At 38.0% G+C, this 24,052-nt stretch overlaps 1 protein-coding gene across 2 annotated transcripts in view; it reads left to right on the top strand.

Moving 5' to 3' along the window:
- The first annotated feature begins 15,549 nt into the window (after positions 1 to 15,549).
- The window catches only part of LOC119534916 (ankyrin repeat domain-containing protein 7-like), a 57,773-nt gene continuing 49,270 nt past the window's right edge, over positions 15,550 to 24,052 (top strand). For both annotated transcript variants that reach the window (XM_037837467.1, XM_037837466.1), the window contains exons 1-3: positions 15,550 to 15,872; positions 21,993 to 22,107; positions 22,259 to 22,431. In XM_037837467.1, the coding sequence (XP_037693395.1) occupies positions 15,859 to 15,872; positions 21,993 to 22,107; positions 22,259 to 22,431 (302 nt within the window). In that variant the 5' untranslated portion in view covers positions 15,550 to 15,858. The remainder of the gene's footprint in view (positions 15,873 to 21,992; positions 22,108 to 22,258; positions 22,432 to 24,052) is intronic.

Raw genomic sequence — 24,052 nt, 5'->3', positions numbered from 1 at the left:
GCTCATTTATATGGCTCCACTGATCAAAGCCCACCCCGAATGGGTGGGGCCATGCCTCCATAGAAATATCCCATCAGTTATCATCTACAGTTGGGTGGGGTGCATCTCCATGCAAACAACCTAATTCAAATGTTCCAACTTAATCCCCACTATTCTGTCTGCCCCACAAGATTTCACCAAAGAATATGGCTTTCTCTGGGGGACACAATACATTCAAACCAGCACACAGGTTTATTTATTTATTTGTGATATGCTTTGATTTGTGGCATTGTAAATTATATTTTGGATTTATACCTTGTGTAACTTTCCTCTGCTTCCCTTACAGCAATTTGTTTTATAGATTTCTAGAAGGAAGGTGGCACTTGGGTCTCACTTTAAATATTTCAGTTTCCACCATTATCACTAAATTGGTCTTTGGGAATAAAGATTCTCATTAGAGAATCACTTGATTATTAAGACCAGTTGACAAAGAACAAGACCATTGGGGGAAAAAGTTATGATTTAAAAATTGTAGTATACTTTTGGGTTACTCTTAAGTGATATTGCTTAATTGTTAAAGTTTTAAATTGATTTTATTTTTCTTTGAGTTATCAGATTACATAAGCACCAATATCAGAATGATTTGACTTTTTTTATAGTTCCAGTGTATCCAGCTGACATTAATGATAAATATTTTAAACTTCAGCTTTTCTCACATATTTAAAATTGCTTTCTCAATCATTAATTAAAAAGACTAGAAGAAAAATATAATTATTCAGGTTATAATTATTTTTATTATTTATTCCTTTAATTTGCTTTAGATACAAGCAGCATCTCAAGAAAACTTAGAGCAGTTAAGGGAGAATAATAACGCTTCAATAAGAAGTCAGATGGAACTCAGAATAAAAGATTTAGAATTCAAACTTTCCAAAATGAAAGCTTCCCCAGAAGCTTCTAATAAATCAGAGTTGGAAACATACAAACACCTGTATCTAGAACAACTAACAGTTAGAAAGTAGTCAGAAAAACTAAACAAGTCAGTCAAAACGCAGAATCATGGAAAATGAATTTAGCTTATGAATTTGCCTCTAAAGTATAATTTTTTTAGTTAGCTGCATTTATGAGATCAGTAGAAAGTGAAAGCTAGCTTGACAGTATAATTTGGGGAAATTATGTCAGTAAATAAATTTACCTATAAAATGTTAGTCTAGGATAGTTTGTATCCCCCCTTTGTTTTCTGTTTGTTTCTTTGTTTCGCTTTACATGGCATTACTTTTTTTCCTTTAATATTCTCATATAGTAAGACTGGTATACCAGTATTAAAGCAAAAGTACTTTTTTGTATTTTTTTTTAAATTAGACATGTTGTAGGTTTACAGAAAAATCACACAGAAAATAGTTTCCCTATATCCCACTCTTATCCAGTTTTCCCTATCATCAACACTTAGCACTAGTGTGGTTCCTTTGTTATAACTGATTAATCAATATTATTATAATTACACTTATTAACTATTGTCCATAGTTTACATTAGGGTTCAATATTTGTGTTATACAGTCCTGTGGTTTCTTTTTCAAATTTACTCTAATAATGTATATACAACCTAACATTTCCCCTTTTAACCACATTCAAATATACAATTCATTAGTGTCAATCACATTGACAGTGTTGTGCTACTGTTACCACCGTCTGTTACCAAAACTTTTCTATCACCTGAAACAGAAACTGTACCAAATAAGCATTAACTCCCCATTCCCCACCCCCACCCACTTCCTGGTTTCCTGTATTCTAGTTTCTGATTCTATGAATTTGTTTATTCTAATTATTTCTTATCAGTGAGATCATACAGTATTTGTCCTTTGGTGTCCAACTTATTCCACTCAAAGTGATGCCTTCAAGGTTCATCCATGTTGTCACATTATCAGAACTTTATTCGTTTTTATGGCTGAATACCATTCCATTCTATGTGTATACACATTTTGTTTATCTGTTCATTGGTTGATGGACACTTGGGTATTTCCGTCTTTTGGCAATTTTGAATAAAGCCACTATGAACATCGGTGTGCAAATATCTGTTCATGTCTGCTTTTATTTATATATATATATATATATATATACATACATACATACATACACGCATTTTATTGAGATTATAAATTTATATATATATATACACATATATATACATATATACACGCATTTTATTGAGATTGTTCACGTATCATACAACTATTGAAAGATCCAAAGTGTACAATCAATTGCCCATGGTACCATCATACAGCTGTGTATCCATCACCACAATTAATTTTTTTCCTCAATTTTTAGAACATTTTCATTACTCCAGAAAAGAAATAAAGACAAAGAAAGGAAACTCAAATCCTCCCATACCCCTAACCATGCCCCCCTCCATTACTGATTCAGTTTTGTTATACTACATTTGTTACTGTGGCTGAAAGAATGTTAAAATACTACTAACTGTAGTATATAGTTGCTATAGGTCTACATATTTCTTTTCTATATGCTTCTCTGTTATTAACTTCCAGTTTTAGTATCATAATTTGTTCTAGTTCATGAGAGAGATTTATAATATTTGTGTAGTTAATCATAGACATTGTCTACCACAAGAGTAACTGTTTTATACATTCCCATCTTTTAACCTCCAACTTTCCTGCTGGTGACCTATGTGACTCTGAGCTTACCCTTTCCACCACCTTCACACACTTTTCAGCACTGTTAGTTATTCTCACAACATGCGACCATATTAAAGGAAGCATAATACAATGTTTCCATAAATTATAGTCTCTAGTTTGCATTGATTGTATTTCCCCCCAATCCCACCCTATTTTTAATACCATTCAATGTTGACATTCATTTGCTCTTCCTCATGTAAAAACATATTTGTACCTTTATTATAATTGTTGAGCACCCTAGGTTTCCCTGAGTTACACAGTACCAGTCTTTTTCTTTCATCTTTTGCTCTGGTGTCCCACATGGTCCCAACCTTCCTCTTTCAACCATACTCACAGTCATTTTTGTTCAGTGTACTTACATTGCAGTGCTACTATCTCCCAAAATTGTTTTCCAAACCTCTCACTCCTGTCTTTTCCTTTCTGTCTGCAGTGCTTCCTTTAGTGTTTCCTGTAGAGCAGGTATCTTGTTCACAAACTCTGTCATTGTCTGTCAGAGAATATTTTAAGCTCTCCCTCATTTGAAGGATAGTTTTGCCAGATATAGGATTCTTGGATGGTGGTTTTTCTCTTTCAATATCTTAAATATATCACCCTGCTTCTTTCTTGCTGCCATGGTTTCTATTGAGAAATCCGCACATAGTCTTATCAAGCTTCTTTTGTATGTGATGGATCGCTTTTCTCTTGATGCTTTCAGGATTCTCTCTTTATCTTTGACATTTGATAATCTGATTATTAAGTGTCTTGGCATAGGCCTGTTCAGATCTATTCTGTTTGGGGTACACTGCGCTTCTTGGATCTGTAATTCTATGTCATTCATAAGAGATAAGGAATTTTCATTGATTATTTCCTCTATTATTGCTTCTGTCCCTTTTCCCTTCTCTTCTCCTTCTGGGATACCAATGACATGTAAATTCTTCCTTTTCATTTTGTCCTTATGTTCCCAGAGACTTTGCTCATATTTTTCCATTCTTTTCTCTATCTGTTTTGTGTGTAGGCTTTCAGGTGCCTTGTTCTCCAGTTCCTGAGTGTTTCCTTCTGCCTCTTTGGAACTGCTGTTGTATGTTTCCATTCTGTCTTTCATCTCTTGTGTTGTTGCTTTCATTTCCATAGATTCTGCTAGCTGGTTTTTCATACTTTCAATTTCTACCTTATGTACGTCCAGTATTTTCATTATATGCTTCATCTCTTTTGCCATATCTTCCCTAAAATTTCTGAATTGACATATTAGTTGTTTCAATTCCTATATCTCAGTTGAAGTGTAAGCTTGTTCCTTTGGGCGATAACTTTGTTTTTCTTAGTGTAGGTTGTAGTTTTCTGCTGTTGAGGCATCTGTTTTCCTTGGTTACCCCAATCAGGTTTTCCCACATCAAAACAGGCTCAGGTTCTATAAGGAAAAGATACTCAGTATCCGGTTTCTCTGAGGGTGTGTCTTAGAAAATTGGTACACCCTGTGATGCCTCAAGTCACTGTTCTTTTGTGCCCAGCAGGTGGCACCTGTCAGCCTGTAACTCCGGATGGGTATAAGGTGTGGACCATGGCTGTTTCCCCCAGACTCTGGGATCTGGTTCTGAATGGAAGGCAGATAGTAGAGCTGGGCCCCACCCCTTTCTTCTTAGGGAAGTTAACCCCCCTAGGGAGAGTTTATTAGTATTTGAATAGACTCTGCATATGCTATTTCCACCCTTGTCTGGGTCAGAGCACTGGGAACTGAAAATGGCTGAGGCTTTCTCCACTGAGCCAAAAGAGGGACAGAAAGCACCCTTCAGGGCCAGTCCATGGCCACCCTCCAGCTTTCCAAGGTCAGTCATCACCCAAAGCCTCTCTCTGCTTGTTGGGGCTTCATAGCTCATAGGAAGCAGTCTACACTTTTTAATTAAAACCCCAGTTGGAGCTCAGCTGAGCTATATTCACTTGCTAGGAGAGAGCTGCTCTGCAGAACCATGGGGTTTTGCAGCTTGGGCTGTGGGGGGAGGAGGGTCCCAGCTTGGAGCCACAGTTTTTACTTACAGATTTTATGCTGTGATCTCATGCATTCCTCCCAATTCAGGTTGGTATATGATGAGTGGATTGTATTTGCTTACCACTGAGATCACCACTTTAACTTACAAGCATTTCAAACCAAGGTGGCCCTCTGGCAGTGGAAACAAAGCTAAGTATTAAGTATTGCCTGCACCAATAGAGATGCGGTGGGGTGAGAACAGCCCCAGGTACAAATACCTCACAGTCTCCAGCTGTCCCTATCTAGACTGCAGTGGTTTTCATGAGTAAATGCTGTTTAAGTTTGTTTAGGTCTTTGGTTGATTTCCAGGGTACTGAAATTTTTTTTTTTTTAATTCAGTTTTTTGAGATATATTAACATACCATACAGTCATCCACGTGTACAATCAATTGTTCACAGTACCATCATATAGATTGTTCACAGTACAGTTGTCTACAGTACCATCATATAGTTGTGCATTCATCACCACAATTTTTGAACATTTTCATTGCTCCTAAAAAAAAGGCAAATAAAAGTAAAAAAGAACACCCAAAATATCCCATTTCACTGTTCCCCCTATTATTCATTTAATTTTTGTCCCCATTTTTCTACTCCTCTTCCATACACTGAGTAAAGGGAGTGTGAGCCATAAGGTTTCCACAGTCACACAGTCACACCATATATAGTTATGCAATCATCTTCAAGAATCAAGGCTACTGGGTTGTAGTTCAACAGTTTCAGGGATTTCCTTCTAGTTATTCTAATACACTAAAAACTATAAAAGGATATCTATATAATGCATAAGAATAACCTCCAGAATGACCTCTTGACTCCATTTGAAATCTCTTAGCCACTGAAACTTTGTTTCATTTATCTTCCTTCTTTTGGTCAAGAAGGCTTTCTTGATCTCATGATGCTCAGTTCAGGCTCATCACTGGGAGTCATGTCCAGCATTATCAGGGAGATTTACACCCCTGGGAGTCATATTCCATGTAGGGGATAGAGCAGTGAGTTTACCTGCTGAGTTGGCTTATAGAGAGAGGCCACATCTGAGCAACAAAAGTTGTCTGGGCATGACTCTTAGGCACAATTATAAGTAGGCTTAGCCTCTCCTTTGCAGTAACAAGCTTCATGAGGGCAATCCCCAAGATGGAGGGCTTGGCCTTCTAAATTGTTAGTCCCCAATGCTTATGAGAATATCAGGAATTCACAAGGTAGGGAAGTTTAATATGAAATGATTGTTTTTGACAATTTTTTCTAGCTTTATTTGTGAACTTCCTCACTCCATCATGGTGAAAGTAAATCTTATTTTTAAGATTCTCACTCCAACCAAAGGAATTTAATCAAAATGAATTTAGAGAGGCCTTGTAAACTTTTTAAAATTCCCTGTTTCCATTCAAAGCCATCAAATGTCAGAGTTTCACATATCACCTGTGTTTATTAATTACTTTTAGTAACTGATACGTTTTTTTAAAATATTCCTTATATATTTTTTCACATTTATTTGAAAGCAAATACTTAGTTATCTTATTCCAGCTAGTTTTGAACTTATTTCTCAATGTAAGTATATAATATTTTAATAAAATATGTTGGAATAAGGACATAACCTTTTAGTTGAAAAATATAATACCCTGTAATACACATGAAAATTTGGATAATTGATATATTTGAAATTAGGATTTTATCTCTATACCAATTCTCTCCCTTCCCTATTCTTTCAGTCAGGAATATATTTTCCTTCCTTTTACAACAGAACCATGTAAGTGCTATGTTGCTTTCTAAACTAAGTCTGTCTTGCATCAGCATGGTAACAGAGCGGATGTTGCAAAGCTGCCAGAGGAGGAGTGGGTGGGAGGGTGCTTCTTTCTTATGTAAAATCAGCTGGGAGAGCTCAATGTGAATCTCCTACAGTTTTAGAAGCAGGTGTGTGACTCATCCCAGGATACCTGGAGCCTGAGAGGAGGACTGGTAAGCTGCTTTGGCTGAGAAAGGGAAAAGAATGGCTGCTATGCTGGGACCAGTCTGCATTGAGCATTTGTTTTGTATGGAGTGCTTGAATCTTTACAGAGGACCAGATGTTGATTGAGCATCAAGCAGAGAGAGTGAACCACCGGGGAGGGGGGGTTATTTTTAGATTCCATACAGAAGAGCCTCCTAGAGGTGTGAACAGACCACAGAAAAGGATACTTCAAAGTGGATTTCTCAATTCCTTAGTTAAGAAGAAAGACCATCAGAATGGAGAGCCTTTACTCCAGTCAAGGGAACTGCAGGTGGAATAGCTGTGGGCATAGAAGAACCCTGAAAGAGTGAGCTTTAAAATACCTGCTAGGTCCAGATTGTTCAGTACAGTAGTGTCAACCAGGTAAGTATTCAAGCACTCCCTACAGTTCTGATCCTGGCATGGTGAAAATCCATGATTAGCCAGCCGTTGGAGGAGGGGTGAAATTAGAGGCTGGGAAGCCAAAAAGGGCCTTGCCCACCTCCTTCCCTTACCATAAGTGTCTGGCCTGCATCATGCCCTAGCTGATTTAACTCGGACTTTTGGTGTTTTTATAATCATATGGACTGGACAGTCTGTTTCAGTGCTTTGTGAGTTAAACCTACTCCAGGACTTACTCTTTCAGAGTCATATTTTTCACTCTGGGCAGAACAACATTATCTTCTGATAAAGGGATAGTGGGAGATGAAGGTGTGTTCCAATTATATTAATAAGTTTTTGTTTGAATACTTTTTTGGTGATATAATGTCATTGATTATTTTCAAAATCTAAAATATTTGTGTAATATCCATCATAATCTTTATATATATTTATGTGAATATATGTTACCTTAATTTTATAAAACTTATATTGACTTGACATTTTTGTTTTTTATATGAATTTGTACCATATAGCTAGTCTTTCCCATTAAAATTCCTATGCAATTTTGTCATGATAATCTAGTTATGTTCTTTTTTCAATAATCATCAAAATACTGTTAATACTGAAAAAGTTAATTTCAAGGACTTAACATTTTTGCATATTAATCAGCTTATTATACTTTTATTACATGACTCAAAGAATGGTTGCTTTATAGTTTAGGTCAGTATTAGGAAAAGCCAGTATTTTGTTTCCAGTTGATTTAATGTTTATTAGGAACTTTTTACTTTGCCAAATAAACCCAGTTTCTGTCTTCACTCCATTCATTTATACATACACATGCATGCAGAGTTTTATGTTAAGTACAGAGAAGAGTTATAGGATTCTAAGAGTGGCATAACGACAGACATACTGGAATTAGAATCAGAGGACTTGGTTTCAAAAAACATTTCTCATTGGCTGTTTTACAGTATGTATTCCTATGTTATCTTTAATTATAAAGACATGTTGATATTATTTTTCATCAACAAAAATGAATTTTTTCTTTAATTTCCTCTAAATCATCAATGTTAGTATACAAGAGCTGGAAGTTACCAAAGAGATAGCCTAATTCAATAGTCTTATTAATCTGGGTCTATAAAATTGTATGAAAAAAATATGTCTTCACTTTCATTAACTATCAGCATTTCAAAACATCAAGTATGAATTGGAGGCAGCAAATCACAGTAATATTAGTGTGATGGTTAGGTGCATGTGTCAGCTTGGCCAGGTGATGGTACCCAGGTGTCTGGTCAGGCGAGCACTGGCCTAACCATTACTGCAAGGACATCTGTGGCTGCTTAATAAACCAGAAGGCTGGTTTATTAAATCATCAGTTAACTTATTGCAGCTGTGACTGATGATGTCAATGAAGGGTGTGTCTTCCACAATGAGAGAATGCAGTCAGCTGGATTTAATCCAATCAGTTGAAGACTTTTAAGCAAGACAGATAGAGGAACTTCACTTCTTTGGCTGACCAGCACAGCATTTCCTGAGGAGTTCGTGGAAGTTACCAGTTCATTGCCTGAGGAGTTTGTCGAACACGTTCATCAGAGTTGCCAGTTTGCTGCCTGAGGAGTTCATCAAACATCTTCATTGGAGTTGTCAGTCTGCTGTCTGCCCTACAGAATTTGGACTCATGCATACCCATAGTTGCATGAGACACTTTTATAAATCTTATATTTATAGATATCTCTTGTTGATTCTATTTCCCTACAGAACCCTAACTAATACAATCAGCATTACCTGTGACAGCATCTCATTGGGGTGAGTCCAGATTCTTGATAAAAAGTAGGTAGAAAGGAAATTTGAGGATGAATAATTAATTTGCAATTATGATGTTAATATATAAATATATCAGACTAATATTAGTAAGTTTGTTGAGAAAGGAAGAGTTTGCCAGAACAGTTTGTACAGCAAAAAATGAATAACACTGAGGAACACAGATGGTGGTGTAAATAGCAGTACAAAGAAAAAGAAAAAGGAATGAAGTTGGAATAAAAACAAATAAATTTGGATTTTATTTTCCTCCTTCCATGTATCCATTCTTTTAATTACTATATGAGCAGAGGTGTGTTTAGTCTTTTCAGAGTAATAACTCCAAATAACACAAGGTTAAGACAATTTATCGAGAGGATTTTGTTTTTCACTATAATATAAATTTCTCTGTGGTCATTAATAATTGTTAATAAAGTTGGATATATTTTACCCTTGATCTCAAAGTGCCATCATTTTAGCCTATGTGTTTAGGCACTTTCTTGCCTGCTGTGACACATTTTCCAGATTTTTTATCTTGAGATCAGTAAAATGGGTCTCCCTGGGAGTGGAATCAGCTGGGAGGCAATTTCTGGTGGTCTAATCAAAGCATGGTTCAATATTTTTAGACATTTGGAAATCTTCCACTAACTAGTCATTTGATGATTGGTAAGTTATGTATCTTCTCTGGGTTTCAATTTCTAAGTTATGGAAATTTAATACATGTTTTAAAAATTGCTTTGGAAAGGTACATGTCCTTATTTTAACCCTACATGGATCTGAATCTACAACATACTTTTGGCAAACCAGAGGCCACTGAAAAACAAACTACTGGGGTGTACAAGTGCATTTAATATGTGACCAAAGTAATTGCCTCCAAATCTCTGCTGCTTTTGCATTTCACATAAAGCTGGACAGCTGTACATCTGAATGCAAATTAAGGGAGGACTAACACGATGGCAGCCGAGCTTGCTGCATGCCTCAAGAAAGCCTTTACTCCCTGACCCTATGCCTTGAGGCTCCAGATTTGATGCCTGGACCTTGGGTGCTCTTTAGCTATGCTCTGGCAGCTCATCCAGAATGATCAGGAACAGTCTTTGAAGATGGATTCACAGCACGAGATTCTCTGGTGGAGGGAACTACGTTTGTCTGTGATGATAACTCAGGCTGCCTGACAAGAGTTCTGGTGCAGCCTCCACCACCTTGCAGTGTGGGTCTGGGCAAAGCCCTTTAAATTTATCCTCAGTTTTCAATTCTGTAAAATGAGAATTTTGGATTTTGTTATCTTCAAATTCTCTAGGTTTTCTCATATTCTCAGTTTTCAGAAATCAACTTGGGCATCTTAATTAAAGGAGATGATAGGTGGAAAGAGAATCATAAAAAATGAAGTAATCTCAGTATATTTTTGCTTGAATTCAAAGTCAGCACTCTCTTCCTTTAGAAAGCACTTTAAAAAACATTACAAGCATAATAACTGATTGTAAAAATTTAAACAGAAGCATATAAAAAGCAAATAACTGACTTTCAATCTCAAATTAACCAATGTCAAGTGTTCCCACGTCATACCTTCGTCCATGATCATAAAAACAGTTATATACACATACATTCATTTTGGAGCATGAATCTGTCCTGGTACGCAATAGATGAGTGTCTGGTTGTCTTCAGTAAGTCACAGGTTACAATGTGCCCTTTTCCTGTGAAGCCCATTCTTCCCAGCTGTTCAAACACATTTTTCTGAATTTCCCACTAGGAAATCTATTTTGGATTTCCCTCCTCTGATAAACACATAACATCAAGTTGGTACTGCCTAGATGAGGCAATTTAGAATATATGTTTTATATTTTGACTTTAGATGTAGTTCAGGCATAAACTCTAGGCCACGTAATAAAATTAAGTAAACATTTTACTTTAAGCATTAACCATAAAACAGTCATGAAAAGAAATCATGCTTCATTTTCCTTCTAACAGAATTTGCTCTAAAATGTAATTCATTAAAATATGGACAATTATTAAAACCCATTCACTAGAGTTTAGTTATTCTTAGTCCTGGAAGGACCTTATGAAATGGTCTGTCCTATAAAGTTGGGCTTCCACAGAGGTTCTTCAGACAGTGCTGTAATATATTATTTAATCACTCTTAAAAGTAGTTGATTCTTACCTTTTGAAAATTACTCCTCTCTTTGGAAGAGATATAAGTTTTTGGATACACCTTACAGTTCCCCTATACATCAAGAGGAAGATACCTTCTCTGAAGACAGGCTGCTGGCATCCAGGGTTCCTCTGTCAGATGAAGGCACACGGCCAGCGTCTGTTGGTCCTTTGCTCTCGGGTTTCACTGCCTTCAGCTTCTCGTTCCAGTGGCCTGAGCCACTGGGCTTCTATGGGTCCTCTCAGCTTCTCCGGGACTTTTCTCTCTAATTTCTCTCTCATTTTTTTTCTATCTTTTACCCCCTCAAAAAGGACTCCATTAAAAGGATTAAGACCCACCTTGAATAGGGTGGGCCACATCTCAACTGAAATAATTTAATCAGAAGGTCCCACTCAAAATGGGTCTGCACCCACAGAAATTGATTAAAAGAACACTGGCCTTTTCTGAGGTACATAACAGCTTCACACCAGCACACACACACCCATATTTTGCTCTACATAAGCTTTTTATTGGACTTCAAATACCTCTTCTTAGCTGGCAAAATATCAATTCATAATTCAAGAAACAAAAAATTTAACATGTGGTAGGAAATAAGACCCTGAATCATACAGGAAGAGTTTTCAAAGGTTGTTTCTTCACTATGGGACTCTTCCAGTCCCAGACTTAGAGCTTGATTATTCAGAATTGTATAACAACCTAAATGTTAATATTTAGAGGGTATCCTAAGACTAAGTCACCCCCAATCCTTTACCTTTTCTATCCTTACCATGCTTAAAATATCCACCATTAGAATCACTTATCAGGGTCTAAAACCATAGAGAAACTGCACACATAAATAAAAGCAAAAGACTAACATACATAAACAACAAATTTGCTTGGAGTAAGATAAGGCATGAAAAGAAATTTTCAAAATTACATTTAGAATTTTAGAGAGGTCTAGAAGATGTATCCACAATAATTTAACAACAGTCATAACATGCAAATAAAGTAAATCAGTGACTCTTAAGTTTGTGTGATAAAAAACAAAATCCAACTATGGGCTATTTACAAGAACTATCCTTAAAATGATCAAGAAGTTTAAAATGATGAATAAAAAATACAGAACACAGTTGCCAGCAATATAATTATAGCAGATAAGTACATACATACAAAACTCTAGATCAATTTCAGTCATGTAAATAGATACAAAATCCTACCTAAAAATTAGCAAATTGACTACCGGAGTTCTAAAAAAAAACATGTCATAGACAAGTAGAATTTTATTTCAGAATACAAAGATTTTTCATTATTAAGAAAGCTAGTAGTGAAATTGATTCATTAAGTCAGTCACCTCAATTACAAAGTATTTGGTAAATTTTAAATTATTGCTGTTTTTTTTTTCCAACTTAAAGGGCAGAGTTTATTTTCAGAAAGAACTCTTTTACCAGCTTGGGTCTGGGATCTAATGGGCTCTTTTTTATTTTTTTTCTTTATTAGAGAAGATGTGAGTTTATAGAACAGTCACGCATAAAATACAGGATTCCCATACATCACCCCACCACCAACACCTTGCACTGGTGTGGAACATTTGTGACAATTGATAGCATATTTTATATTATTCTAGTAATTAAAGCCCATGGGAAAACTTAAGGTTCACTGTGTATGTAGATTCATGGATTTTTAAAAAATTTTTAATTCTATTACCACATATACAATGTAACATTTCTTTCAATTATATTCAGTTATATATTTCAGTGCTGTTAAGTGCATTCACAATGTTGTGCTAACATTACCATCATCCATTACCAAATCATTTTCATCATTCCTAATAGGAACCCAATGCATTTTAAGCCTTAACTTCCCATCCCCTATCCCCATCCCATCCCCTGGTAATAAAGTTTTCCCTGTTTGCAGATGACATGATCCTATACATACAAAAATACCCCAAAAAAAGCCACAGCAAAGCTATTAGAGTTAATAAATTTAGCAAAGTGACATGGTACAAGCTCAACACACAAAAATCAGTCTATCTATACACTAGTAATGAACAATCTAAATAAGAATCAAGAAAAATATTCCATTTACAATAGCAACTAAATGAATCAAATATCTAGGAATAAATTTATCTGAGAATGTAAAGACTTGTACACAGGAAACTACAAAACATTGCAGAAGAAATTAGAGAAAACCTAAATAAATTGAAGGACATTCCATGTTTATGGATTGAAAGACTAAAAATACTTAACATGTCATTTCCACCCAAAGTGATATACACATTCAATGTAATCCTAATCAAAATTCCAATATCCCTCCTTGCAGAAATGAAAAAGCTAGTTATCAAATTTATATGGCATGGTAAGAGGCCCTGAACAGCCAAAACCACCGTGAAAAAGAACGAAATTGGATGAGTCACACTCCCCTATTTTAAAACTTATTCATAGCTATGGTAATAAAAACAGTGTGTAACTCACACAAGGACAGACATATAGACAATGGAATAGATTTGAGAGTTCAGAAACACACACTCATATCTATGACCAATTGATTTTTGACATGGGTCCTGAGTCCACCTAATACAGAAAGAAATTTCTTTAACAAATGGTGCTGAGGAAACTGGATGTCCACAATAAACAAATATCAACTCATAATAGATCAAAGACCTAAATGTAAGAACTGAAACTGTAAAATTCCTAGAAGAAAGCATAGCAGAATATCCTCAGGACCTTGTATCAGGCAAAGGATTCTTAGACTTTACACCAAAAACACAAGAAACAAACAAACAAAAAACGAGACGTCATAAAAATTAACAAATTTTGTGCATCAAAGGGCATTATAAAACTGAAAACACAACCTACAGATTGGGAGAAAACATTTGGAAGCTACATATCTAGTGTTTACTATCTGTAATAAATAAAGACCTCCTACAACAACAACAAAAAGTCTAACAACCAAGTAAAAAACAGAGAAAGGATTTGAATAGACATTTCTCCAAAGCAATTATACAAATACCCAAGAAGCACATGAAAAGATGCTCGATATGATTAGCCATTAGGGAAATGCAAGTCAAAACCACAATGAGATACCATTTCACACCCACCAGAAAAACAGAAATAGAAAATAACAAGTGTTGGAGAGGATGTGGAGAAACAGGAACCCTTGTGCATTGTTGGTGCAAATGTAAAATGGTGCAGCCACAGTAAAAAACTGTGGCAGCTCCTTAGAAAGTTAAACATGGAATTACCATACGACCCAGCAATCCCACTTCTAGGTACATACCCAAAAGAATTGAAGTCGGGGACTCGAATATACATTTGCACACCAATGTTCAAAGCAGCATTATTCATAATTGCCTAAAATGGAAGCAATGCATGTGTCCATCAGAACAGATAAACAAAATGTAGTACACACACACAAAAGGGAGATCATAAATATTTGTCCTTTTGTGTCTGCCTTATTTCACTCACCATGATGTCTTCAAGTTTCATCTATATTGTAGCATTTATCAGAATGTCATTCTGTTTTATGGCTGTATAACATTCACTTGTTTATCTATACCTGTATTAAACTGACAATTGGTTAAAGAACCAACTATAGCTAAGCATTCTGCAAATAACACAGGTTTTAAATCAATAAATGGAGTAGAAACAAAAAGCAGAGCTGAAAAGAGACAGGGATTTATTTGGCTCCTTGGATTTATACAGCACTAAGGAACACACATGTATTTTATCCCTACTCCGCAGAGGAAAATGATACTGTTTAGGGAACACATTTCTAAGCTTGGCATTAAGCCCAAAGAAGAGTCCTCTCCCCACCTAGAACTGGGCAGTCAGTGCCTCTCGCTTAGGCTTTTCTCTCCTTTGGATTCTACAGCCTCGCAGGTCCCTGGCGCTCCTATTAGATGCTGTCAGGCCTTTTCAGTCCCTTTTATAGGCCCTTCTTCTTTGCTATCCTTTCTTGTTGACAAACTCTGAGGATATGTCCTTGGTTCTTTTAGCTTCTTTCTGCATTTCTCTATCATCTGTAGGGTGATGACTTCTTAGTCCCTCTGGCCCTTTTCTACTCTTTCCACCTCTAACTGCTTCTCTGTTTTCCTAGCACGTGTAGGTTTATCCGTCTGTAATATGCTGCTCCCTAATTTGTCGCTCCAATGTCTGCCTTCTCCTCCCCTGTGATGAGTTCCAGGAAGCTTACCTTGAACACCTTTGCATTTCTGGGACTAACTGAAATGCTGTACGGAGAGGCACCTAATGCATCTTCAACAAATGAAAGAATACTAGGGATTCAGTAGGTTAATTATCCTCGTTCCCTCACCGTCAGGCAGAGCCCTGGAAGAGATGGACCTGATTTTAGGTGGAGAGCTAAATAACACTACAGAAAACAGGGAGTATTAAGTGACTTTTTCATCGCTGGAAATATTGTAGAGGGTAAAACAGTAAAGCAGACATTCTTTAACAGCCTGACGAAGGTCCACCAGATTGCACCCGCCCGGACTTTGCGCAGGCGCACTGGGCATCCGCGGGAATCTCGCGTGCAGGGATGCCCGCCGCGGAGGCGAGCATGCGCTTTTTTGTTTCCCGGCGTTGCTTGGCTACGGCTATTATGGGCCTAGAGTTTCCGGAATCGCGAAGTTCCCTGTTGGGATATCTGAGGATAGTGGGTGTGGACCCGTCTAGCGCTGGTTCTTGGCTCGCGGGATGGCGAAAAGCCGAGGGACAGGTTAGATGTCTCTGGAAGCCATGCCTCAGCTATGAAGAGACTTTTCTGCTTCGGGAGGAGGAGGAGCGATCCGTCGCCGAGCGCCGGCAGCCCGCGCGGGGACGGCGCGGGTCGCAGTACCTCCTTAGGGACCGAGACCTGGGCAAGATCCACAGGGCCGCCAGCCGCGGCAAAGTGGCCAAAGTACAGCACATCCTGTTGCTGGGGAAAAACGGGGTGAATGATAAAGACAAGGTGATGAGGGCCGCGCGGCGGGCGAGTATGGGACGGTGGCAGGGGGCGGGGGGAGCCGGGGTGCAGCCTGGACTCTTCTGTCCCGCGATGGCCGGTCCCCTGAGAGGTTGTCTCCTGAGGAGCTGTCCCCCGAGAGGCCATCTCCTGTCACCCGAGGGGCGTCCCCTGACAGTTTATCTTCCCAGGGGCTACCCCCAAGAGGCCATCAAACCTAGAGGCTGAGCTCCTTCCCTCTGAAGACCCAACATGCCTGGAACTGGGGAACTTCACTTGGGGTCTGGCCCCGGCATAATCAGTGGCTCTCAATATACTCACCGAGTGGTCGTGCTTTCATCACTAATCATATTAGATCATTTTCATTGCTCCAAAAAGAAAAAAACCCATATCCTTTATACCTCCCTATTATTGACAATTAGTGTGTGTTGTAGTTTTGTTACAGCTGATGGGAGTTAATAAAATATTACTGGTAACTATTCTCCATAGCTTGCATTAGGTGCATTGTTTTCTGATATACTGCCCTATTATCAACACCTTGTAGTAGTAACATATATATTTGTTCTAGTTCATGGAAGAATACCTTAAATTTGTGCTATTAACCACCTTCATCATCCACAACAGATGTTCACTATGTTAAACACTTCCATGTTTTATACTCTAGCTTGCTTTCTAGTGATATACACGACCCTAAACATCTTTCAACCACAGTCACATATATGATTCAGCACTGTTAATTATACTCACAATAATGTGCTACCATCACCTCTATCCATTCCCAAACATTTTCAATCAACCTTATTAAAAATTCTGCACAAATTAAGCAACAACTCCCCATTCTCTACCCTCACTGTTGCCTTATAACCTGTATTCTAGATATTAACACCATGAATTTGCTCATTATATTTAGGTCATATTAGTGAAATCATACAATATTTATCCTTTTGTGTCTGGCTTATTTTGCACAGCACAGTATCCTCAGGGGTCATCCATGTTATCATATGTGTCAGGACTTCATTCCTTCTTACTGCTGAATTGTATTTCATCGTAGATATATACCACCCTTTGTTTATCCATGCATCAGTTGATGGACACTTGAATTGTTTCCATCTTTTGGCAATTGTGAATAATGCACTATGAACATCATTATGCAAATGTCTGTCTGTGTCCCTGCTTTCAGTTCTTCTGAGTATATATCTAGTAGTGGGATTGGAGGATCATATGGTAGTTCTATACTTAGCTTGCTGAGGAACCACTAAAGTGACTTCCACAGTGGGTTTACCATTTTACATTCCAACCAGCAGTGAATAAATGTTCCTTTTTCTCTATATCCTCTCCATCATTTGTAGTTTTCTTTTTGTTTAATAGCAGACATTCTAGTAGATTTGAAGTGGTATCTCATTGTGGTTTTCATTTGCATTTTCCTCATAGCCAGTGATGTTTAGCATTTTTTTATGTGCTGTTTAGCCATTTTCTCTTTGGAAAAATGTCCATTCAAGTCTTTTGCCCATTTTTAAATTGGGTCGTTTGTCTTTTTATTGTTGACTTGTACAATATCTTCATATATTCTGGATATTAAACGCTTATCAGATGTGTGGTTTCCAAATATTTTCTCCCACTGAGTAGGCTGCCTTTTCACATTTTTATCACAGTCTTTTGAAGCACAAAAATCTTCCATTTTGATGTGGTCCCATTTATCTTATTTCTTCTTTCATTGCTTGTGCTTTGGGTGTAAAATCTAAGAAACCACCACTTACCACAAGATTTTGAAGATGTTTTCCTACATTTTCTTATAGAAGTTTTATGATCCTGACTCTCATATTTAGGATGCTGATCCATTTTCAGTTAACTTTTGTATAAGGTGTGAGAATGGGGTGTTCTTTTTGTTGGTGCATTTGTTAAAGAGACTGTTCTGTCCCAGTTGAGGAGACTTGGCAGTCTTGTCAAAAATCAATTGGCCATAAATGTGTGGGTCCAATTCTGAACTCTCAATTTGATTCCATTGATATTAATATGTCTGTCTTTTTGCCAGTACCATGCTGTTTTGACCATTGTAGCTTTGTAATATGCCTTAAAGTCAGGAAGAGTGATTCTTCCAACTCCATTTTTCTTTTTCAAGATGTTTTTGGCTACTCCTGGCCCTTTACCCTTACAAATAAATTTGATAATTGACCTATCCATTTCTTCAAAGTAGGCTGTTGTAGTTTTGATTGGGATTGTGTTGACTCTTTAAATCAATTTGGGTGGAAGTGACATCTTAATGATACTTAGTTTTCCAATCCATGAATGTGGAATGTCCTTCCATTTATTTAGGACTTTGATTTCTTTTAGCCATAGTTGTAATTTTTTGAATACAGGTCATTTACATCCTTATTTGAATTTATTCCTAGATATTTGAGTCTTTTAGTTACTGTTTTAAATACTGTTTTTTTTTTTAATAAATGCATCTCCTCCTCAGAGTACTCATTACTAGTGTAAAGAAACACTACAGATTTTTGTGTGTTGATCTTGTATCCTGCTGGTTTGCTTGTTTATTAGCTCTAGTAGCTTTGTTGTGCATTTTTGGGGGACTTCCTAAATATAGGATTATGTTATCTGCAAATAGAGAAAGTGTTACTTTTTCCTTTCCAATTTGGATGCCTTTTGTTTCTTCTATTAAGAACTAAACTTTATTTAAATGCCAACCAAATGGCTAAAACTTCAGTAATCCTGTTGTATGTACCACATTTCTCTTCATGTAAGACACTGAGAATTGTGTGATGTCCCATTGAAGATGCCCCATTGTTTTATGTATCAATAAAATTTTTGAAAATGTGGCTAACTATGGTTGTGAGACATTGTTCTAGTTTGCTAATGCTGCTGGAATGCAAAACACCAGAAATGGTTTGCCTTTTATAAAAGGGGGTTTATTTGGTTACACAGTTACCATCTTGAGGCCATAAAGTATCCAAGGTAACACATCAACAATCAGGTACCTTCACTGGAGGATGGCCAATGTTGTCCAGAAAACCTGTGTTAGCTGGGAAGGCATGTGCCTGGTGTCTGCTCCCGAGTTCTGGTTTCAAAATGGCTTTCTCCCAGGACGTTCCTCTCTAGGCTGCAGTTCCTCAAAAATGTCACCCTTAGTTGCACTTGGGATATTTGTCCCCTCTCAGCTTCTCCAGAGCAAGAGTCTGCTTTCAATGGCCATTTTCAAACTGTCTCTCGTCTGCAGCTCCTGTGCTTTCTTCAAAGTGTCCGTCTTGGCTGTGGCTCCTCTTCAAAATGTCACTCACAGCTGCACTGAGTTCCTTCTGTTTGCCAGCTCATTTATATAGCTCCATTGATCAAGCCCCACCCTGAATGGGTGGGGCCACGCCTCCATGGAAATATCTCATCAGAGTTATCACCTACAGTTGGGTGGGGCACATCTTCATGGAAACATCAAAGAATTCCAATCTAATCAGTACTGATAACATCTGCCCACACAAGATTACATCAAAGATAATGGCATTTGGGGGACACAGTATATTCAAACTGGCACATTCCACCCCTGGACCCCAAAAGACATTATCTTTCCATATACAAAATACATTCATCCCACAACAATATCACAGAAACTTAAATCACTTCAGTAACAATGGTTAAGTACAAGATTCCATCAAAATCAATTATAGGTGTGGTCAGTCCTAGGGCATAATTCCCCTTTAGCTGTGGATCTGTGAACTGAGAACAAGTTATGTGCTTCCAATATACAGAGGAGGGACATTCATGGGATAAACATTCCTATTGCCATAAGGAGAAAGAGTAAGGAAAACAGGGTTAACAGGACCAAAACAGTTCCTAAAACCCACAGGACAAACTCCATTAGATTTCAAAGTCCGAGAGTCATTAACAGAATGAGGTTGCATCCTTGGGGCTTGAGAGAGTGGGAGTCTAACCCTTCCTAAGGGCCTTTTCAGCAGCCCTTTCCTCTCCAAACACTTAGGTGAGTGCTCCAACATATCCACACATCGGGGAGACCACCTTCTCAGCCCCATGCTCCTCAAACATTGGGGCAGCTCCTGGATTCCCTTCCATCTCCAGGGCACACGCTCAACCCCTTCAGAACAGTGTGGTGGCAGCCAGGCTCTCCCCAGTTTCCTGGGAATGTGCTACACCCTCTTTGGGACCTGGGGTGGCAAAACTCTTCCAGAGCATCAAAGTGGAATGCCCACCCTCGACCTCCAGGGCAAACTCACCCTTTCCATGCGTGTGGGCCACTCTGCTCTCCCAGCCCAAGGCTCTTGACTCCAGACCTCAACCTCCATGACTCTGTCTTTGAAGAAATTTTTCCTTCAGTTTGTTCCTTGTCATTCTTCTCCAGTCCAGACTGGCAATGTCTCTGTCTATAAAGATCTCGCAAAAATTCTGTTGGCTTTGCATTAAGCACACAGGGGTCAAAGCCGTCAGACAATAGGACTTTCCACAAATCCTTTCTGCTTAACTCCTTTTCCAATCTTGGCTTGTACTGAAATGGTGGCTGGGTTCTGTGTTTGGTTACATCCTCATGTTGGTCTGTAGCTCCTGGGGATCCACGCCCTGGAAGCCTGGAATTTTCCAAACCATCAGCTTCTGGTTTCTTTGAACCCAAAAGTTCAGTTCTAAGTTTATCTCTTTCTGCTCGCATTTTACTATAAGCTGGAAGGAGAAGCCAGGGTACATCCTCCACACGTAGTCTGGAGATCTCCTCAGTTAAGTATTCCAGGTTGTCGCTTTCAAATTCTTCCTTCCGTCTGACACCAGGACTCAATTTTGCCAAATTCTCTGCCACTTTAAAACAAGGATCACCTTTCTTCCAGTTTGCGACAACACATTCATCATTTCTGTTCAAGGCCTCATCAGAAGTACCTTTAGAGTTCATATTTCCACAAACAGTCTCTTCAAAGCAGTTTAGGCCTTTTCTATCAAGTTCCTCACAATTCTTCCAGAATCTTCCCCTTATCCAGTTAAAAAGCTGTTCCAACATGTTTGGTATTTGCAAACTCAGCAGCAAGAGCACCCCACTTCTCTGGTACCAAAATCTGTTCTAGTTTGCTAATGCTGCTGGAATGCAAAACACCAGAAATGGTTTGCCTTTTATAAAAGGGGGTTTATTTGGTTACACAGTTGCAGTCTTGAGGCCATAAAGTGTCCAAGGTAACACATCAGCAATCGGGTACCTTCACTGGAGGATGGCCAATGTTGTTCAGAAAACCTCTGTTAGCTGGGAAGGCACATGGCTGGCATCTGCTCCCGAGTTCTGGTTTCAAAATGGCTTTCTCCCAGGACGTTCCTCTCTAGGCTGCAGTTCCTCAAAAATGTCACTCACAGCTGCACTGAGTTCCTTCATTTATATGGCTCCACTGATCAAGGCCCACCCTGAATGGGTGGGGCCACACCTCCATGGAAATATCTCATCAGAGTTATCACCTACATTTGGGTGGGGCACATCTCCATGGAAACACTCAAAGAATTCCAATCTAATCAGCACTGATAACATCTGCCCACACAAGATTACATCAAAGATAATGGCGTTTGGGGGACACAGTATATTCAAACTGGCACAGACATCAATTTTAAGTTGCATTCCAATATCAGAGATATTAAAATGTGAGGAAATGAGCATCTTTGAATCATGGAAATTCAGTTTTTCTCTAATGCTTAAGACATATCTTCAAAATAAGTATAATGGTATCATTTTACTTAGTTGAAATGTTGTCATTTTAGTAGTAATAATAATTTTAGCTAACATTTATTGAGCTGTTTTTTCTGCCAGGACCTGTTTGGACTTTGTATGGATTATGATTTAAGCATCACAGTGGTGTCCTATGAGGATAGCTACTGTTTTTCTCCCCATTTTACTGATAAGGAAATGGAGACACAGAAAAGCTGATAGCTAAAAGTCACAGAGTTAAAATAGAATTCAAATCCAAGTTGAGCTGAATCTAAAGGCCATGCTCTTTCATTGATGTAGTAAGTAATATGTGTTAATAAATATTAAACTTCAAAGAAAATAAGTCTTTGAAGGCCTAGGAGTAACATGGTCTTTAATGTTTAATTACACTAATAATTGTACATCTTGAGATAGTGACTATAAGTTCCTAAAAAGTCCTCTCACATTTATAGGACTGCTCTGCATCTGGCCTGTGCCAATGGCCATGCAGAAGTGGTAACTCTCCTGGCAGAGCGAAAGTGCCACCTGAACCTCTGTGATGGTGAAAATAGGACAACTCTGATGAAGGTATGTATTGGCCAACTGTTTCAGCATGAGATGGATTTGACTTAAATACTTAAGATAAAAACAAATTCATATAACTAATTGGTGAAATATTTGGACTGTTTACTCTTAATTCCTAGAATTTGAGGTCTATTTCTCCTTCTAATACTGACAGGCCATCCAATGCCAGGAAGAGGAATGTGCAACCATCCTGCTACACCATGGTGCTGACCCAGATATTGCAGACGCCAGTGGCAACACCGCTCTCCACTATGCTGTCTGTGGTCAGCACATACTGATAGCAGCCAAACTGTTTCCCACAAGGCAAACATTGAGGCAAGAAACAAGGTATAGATCTGCCAGCTTCATTTACAAAATATTTGAAATAAATTTCTTTTAATAATGACGTAAATAGGGTCTATTTAACATATTTGGTTTGGAAACAGGTTTTATTAAAATAAACTAGGCAAAAGCTTTTACAATAGAATTGTTGCTGCTGTTGAGAGTCCCTGCTTTATAATCAATGTTTATATAAAAGTGATTTATCTCTCAGTGACCAAGTCTTAAAAGAGAAAAAAAAGAAAAGGGAGAGAACAAGCAGAAATATTCAGGTCAATTTGGAAATTTAGTAATTGAGGGAAAATTTCAAGAGATTTTTTTTCAGTTTATTTGTTTAGGCAACATGCTCTTCAATTCTGTGGACGATAATTCTTAGTTTGGGAAAGGGTGAGTTGTAAACTTGTCTGGAGGTCAATTTTAGGAGGTCTATGAGGAAATCAAATTGAGTGAAATGGGCAATGATTCAGAAAAACAATTAACTGGCATCCTATTCTGGCAGAAATAGCCACTTAGATAAGAGTCTAAACTCGGCTCTCAATCTATAACATCTTGGTGGGAACATGGGAGGAAAGGATTTTATGCACAATGAAATTAAGATGCAGTTTGAGTTTACTAGACTCTGTTCCACCACTACCCAGGAAAATCCAATCCAGTTTTCAGTATGTATCGTATTTCTTACTCTTTCCTTTTTCGGCCAAATCTCCAAATGATAATGGGCATTGGCCATAAGAGTGTGAGATGAAACTGAAGTGATCTTTTTTTTTTCCACGTAATATGTTATTGTGAACATTCAAATTTTTCCACCACAGTATCATTAAGGGCTGTGTTATGTTCACTTGTGTTGATATAGTACATAGAAATGGCTATAAAGATTTGGAAAGGATATCTGCCAAATGTGGCTCTCAGGCTGGGATGGATTTGAATCCTGATCCTGAGGACTGTTTGGCAATGTAGCAACTGCCTGACTAACTTCCAGAGAGTTGGCTGATGGTTAAAGTTGGCCAGAAATTAAGTTTGTGTGATAATGATCATTCTTGTCCCCCGGCCACCATTTTCCTGAGGATGATTTGAATGAAGCTCGTTTGCTGTTGGGCAAGGAGGATGGCTTAGCTTTAGCATCCCTATAAGGAAAGTAATTAGCCTCCCCTTCAGGTGTTCCAGAAGCATCTTTGCCACTCAGGTCAGGGTGGCCCCTGCGATGCACTTGCTTCTCCTCATAAAGGCAAATGCAAGCATGCCAAATTGCTTTGCTTTGGCTTTACTTTAGTCCATAATGAATCCATAAATGCTACAAAAGGAAAGCTTATAAACATATGCCACCCAGAACTCAGAAAATGTCCTGGCTACTTAATCCTTTTCCTACTTCAGGGAAAGAAAGCCTGTTTACACTTGAGATGAGAACAAAGGGATCAGAAAAATGGAAATTGGGTGCCATGCTAGAATCCACCAGTTGTGTTTTCTCATTTCTTTAGAGCAATGCGTGGATTTTTCAATAGAGCTGTGTCAGTGGGGTAATATGCTGATCTTTCTTGAGTTCTTAGATTCACTCCTAATTATGTGACTATGTCTAAAAGCCTTTTTTAAAAAATTCTATTTTATTGAGATATGTTCACATACCATTCAATCATCC

Source organism: Choloepus didactylus, chromosome 5 (assembly GCF_015220235.1).
Source record: "Choloepus didactylus isolate mChoDid1 chromosome 5, mChoDid1.pri, whole genome shotgun sequence".
Taxonomy (NCBI): domain Eukaryota; kingdom Metazoa; phylum Chordata; class Mammalia; order Pilosa; family Megalonychidae; genus Choloepus; species Choloepus didactylus.
The sequence above is the reverse complement of the archived record's forward strand: the minus strand, read 5'-3'. Positions and strand labels throughout refer to the sequence as shown.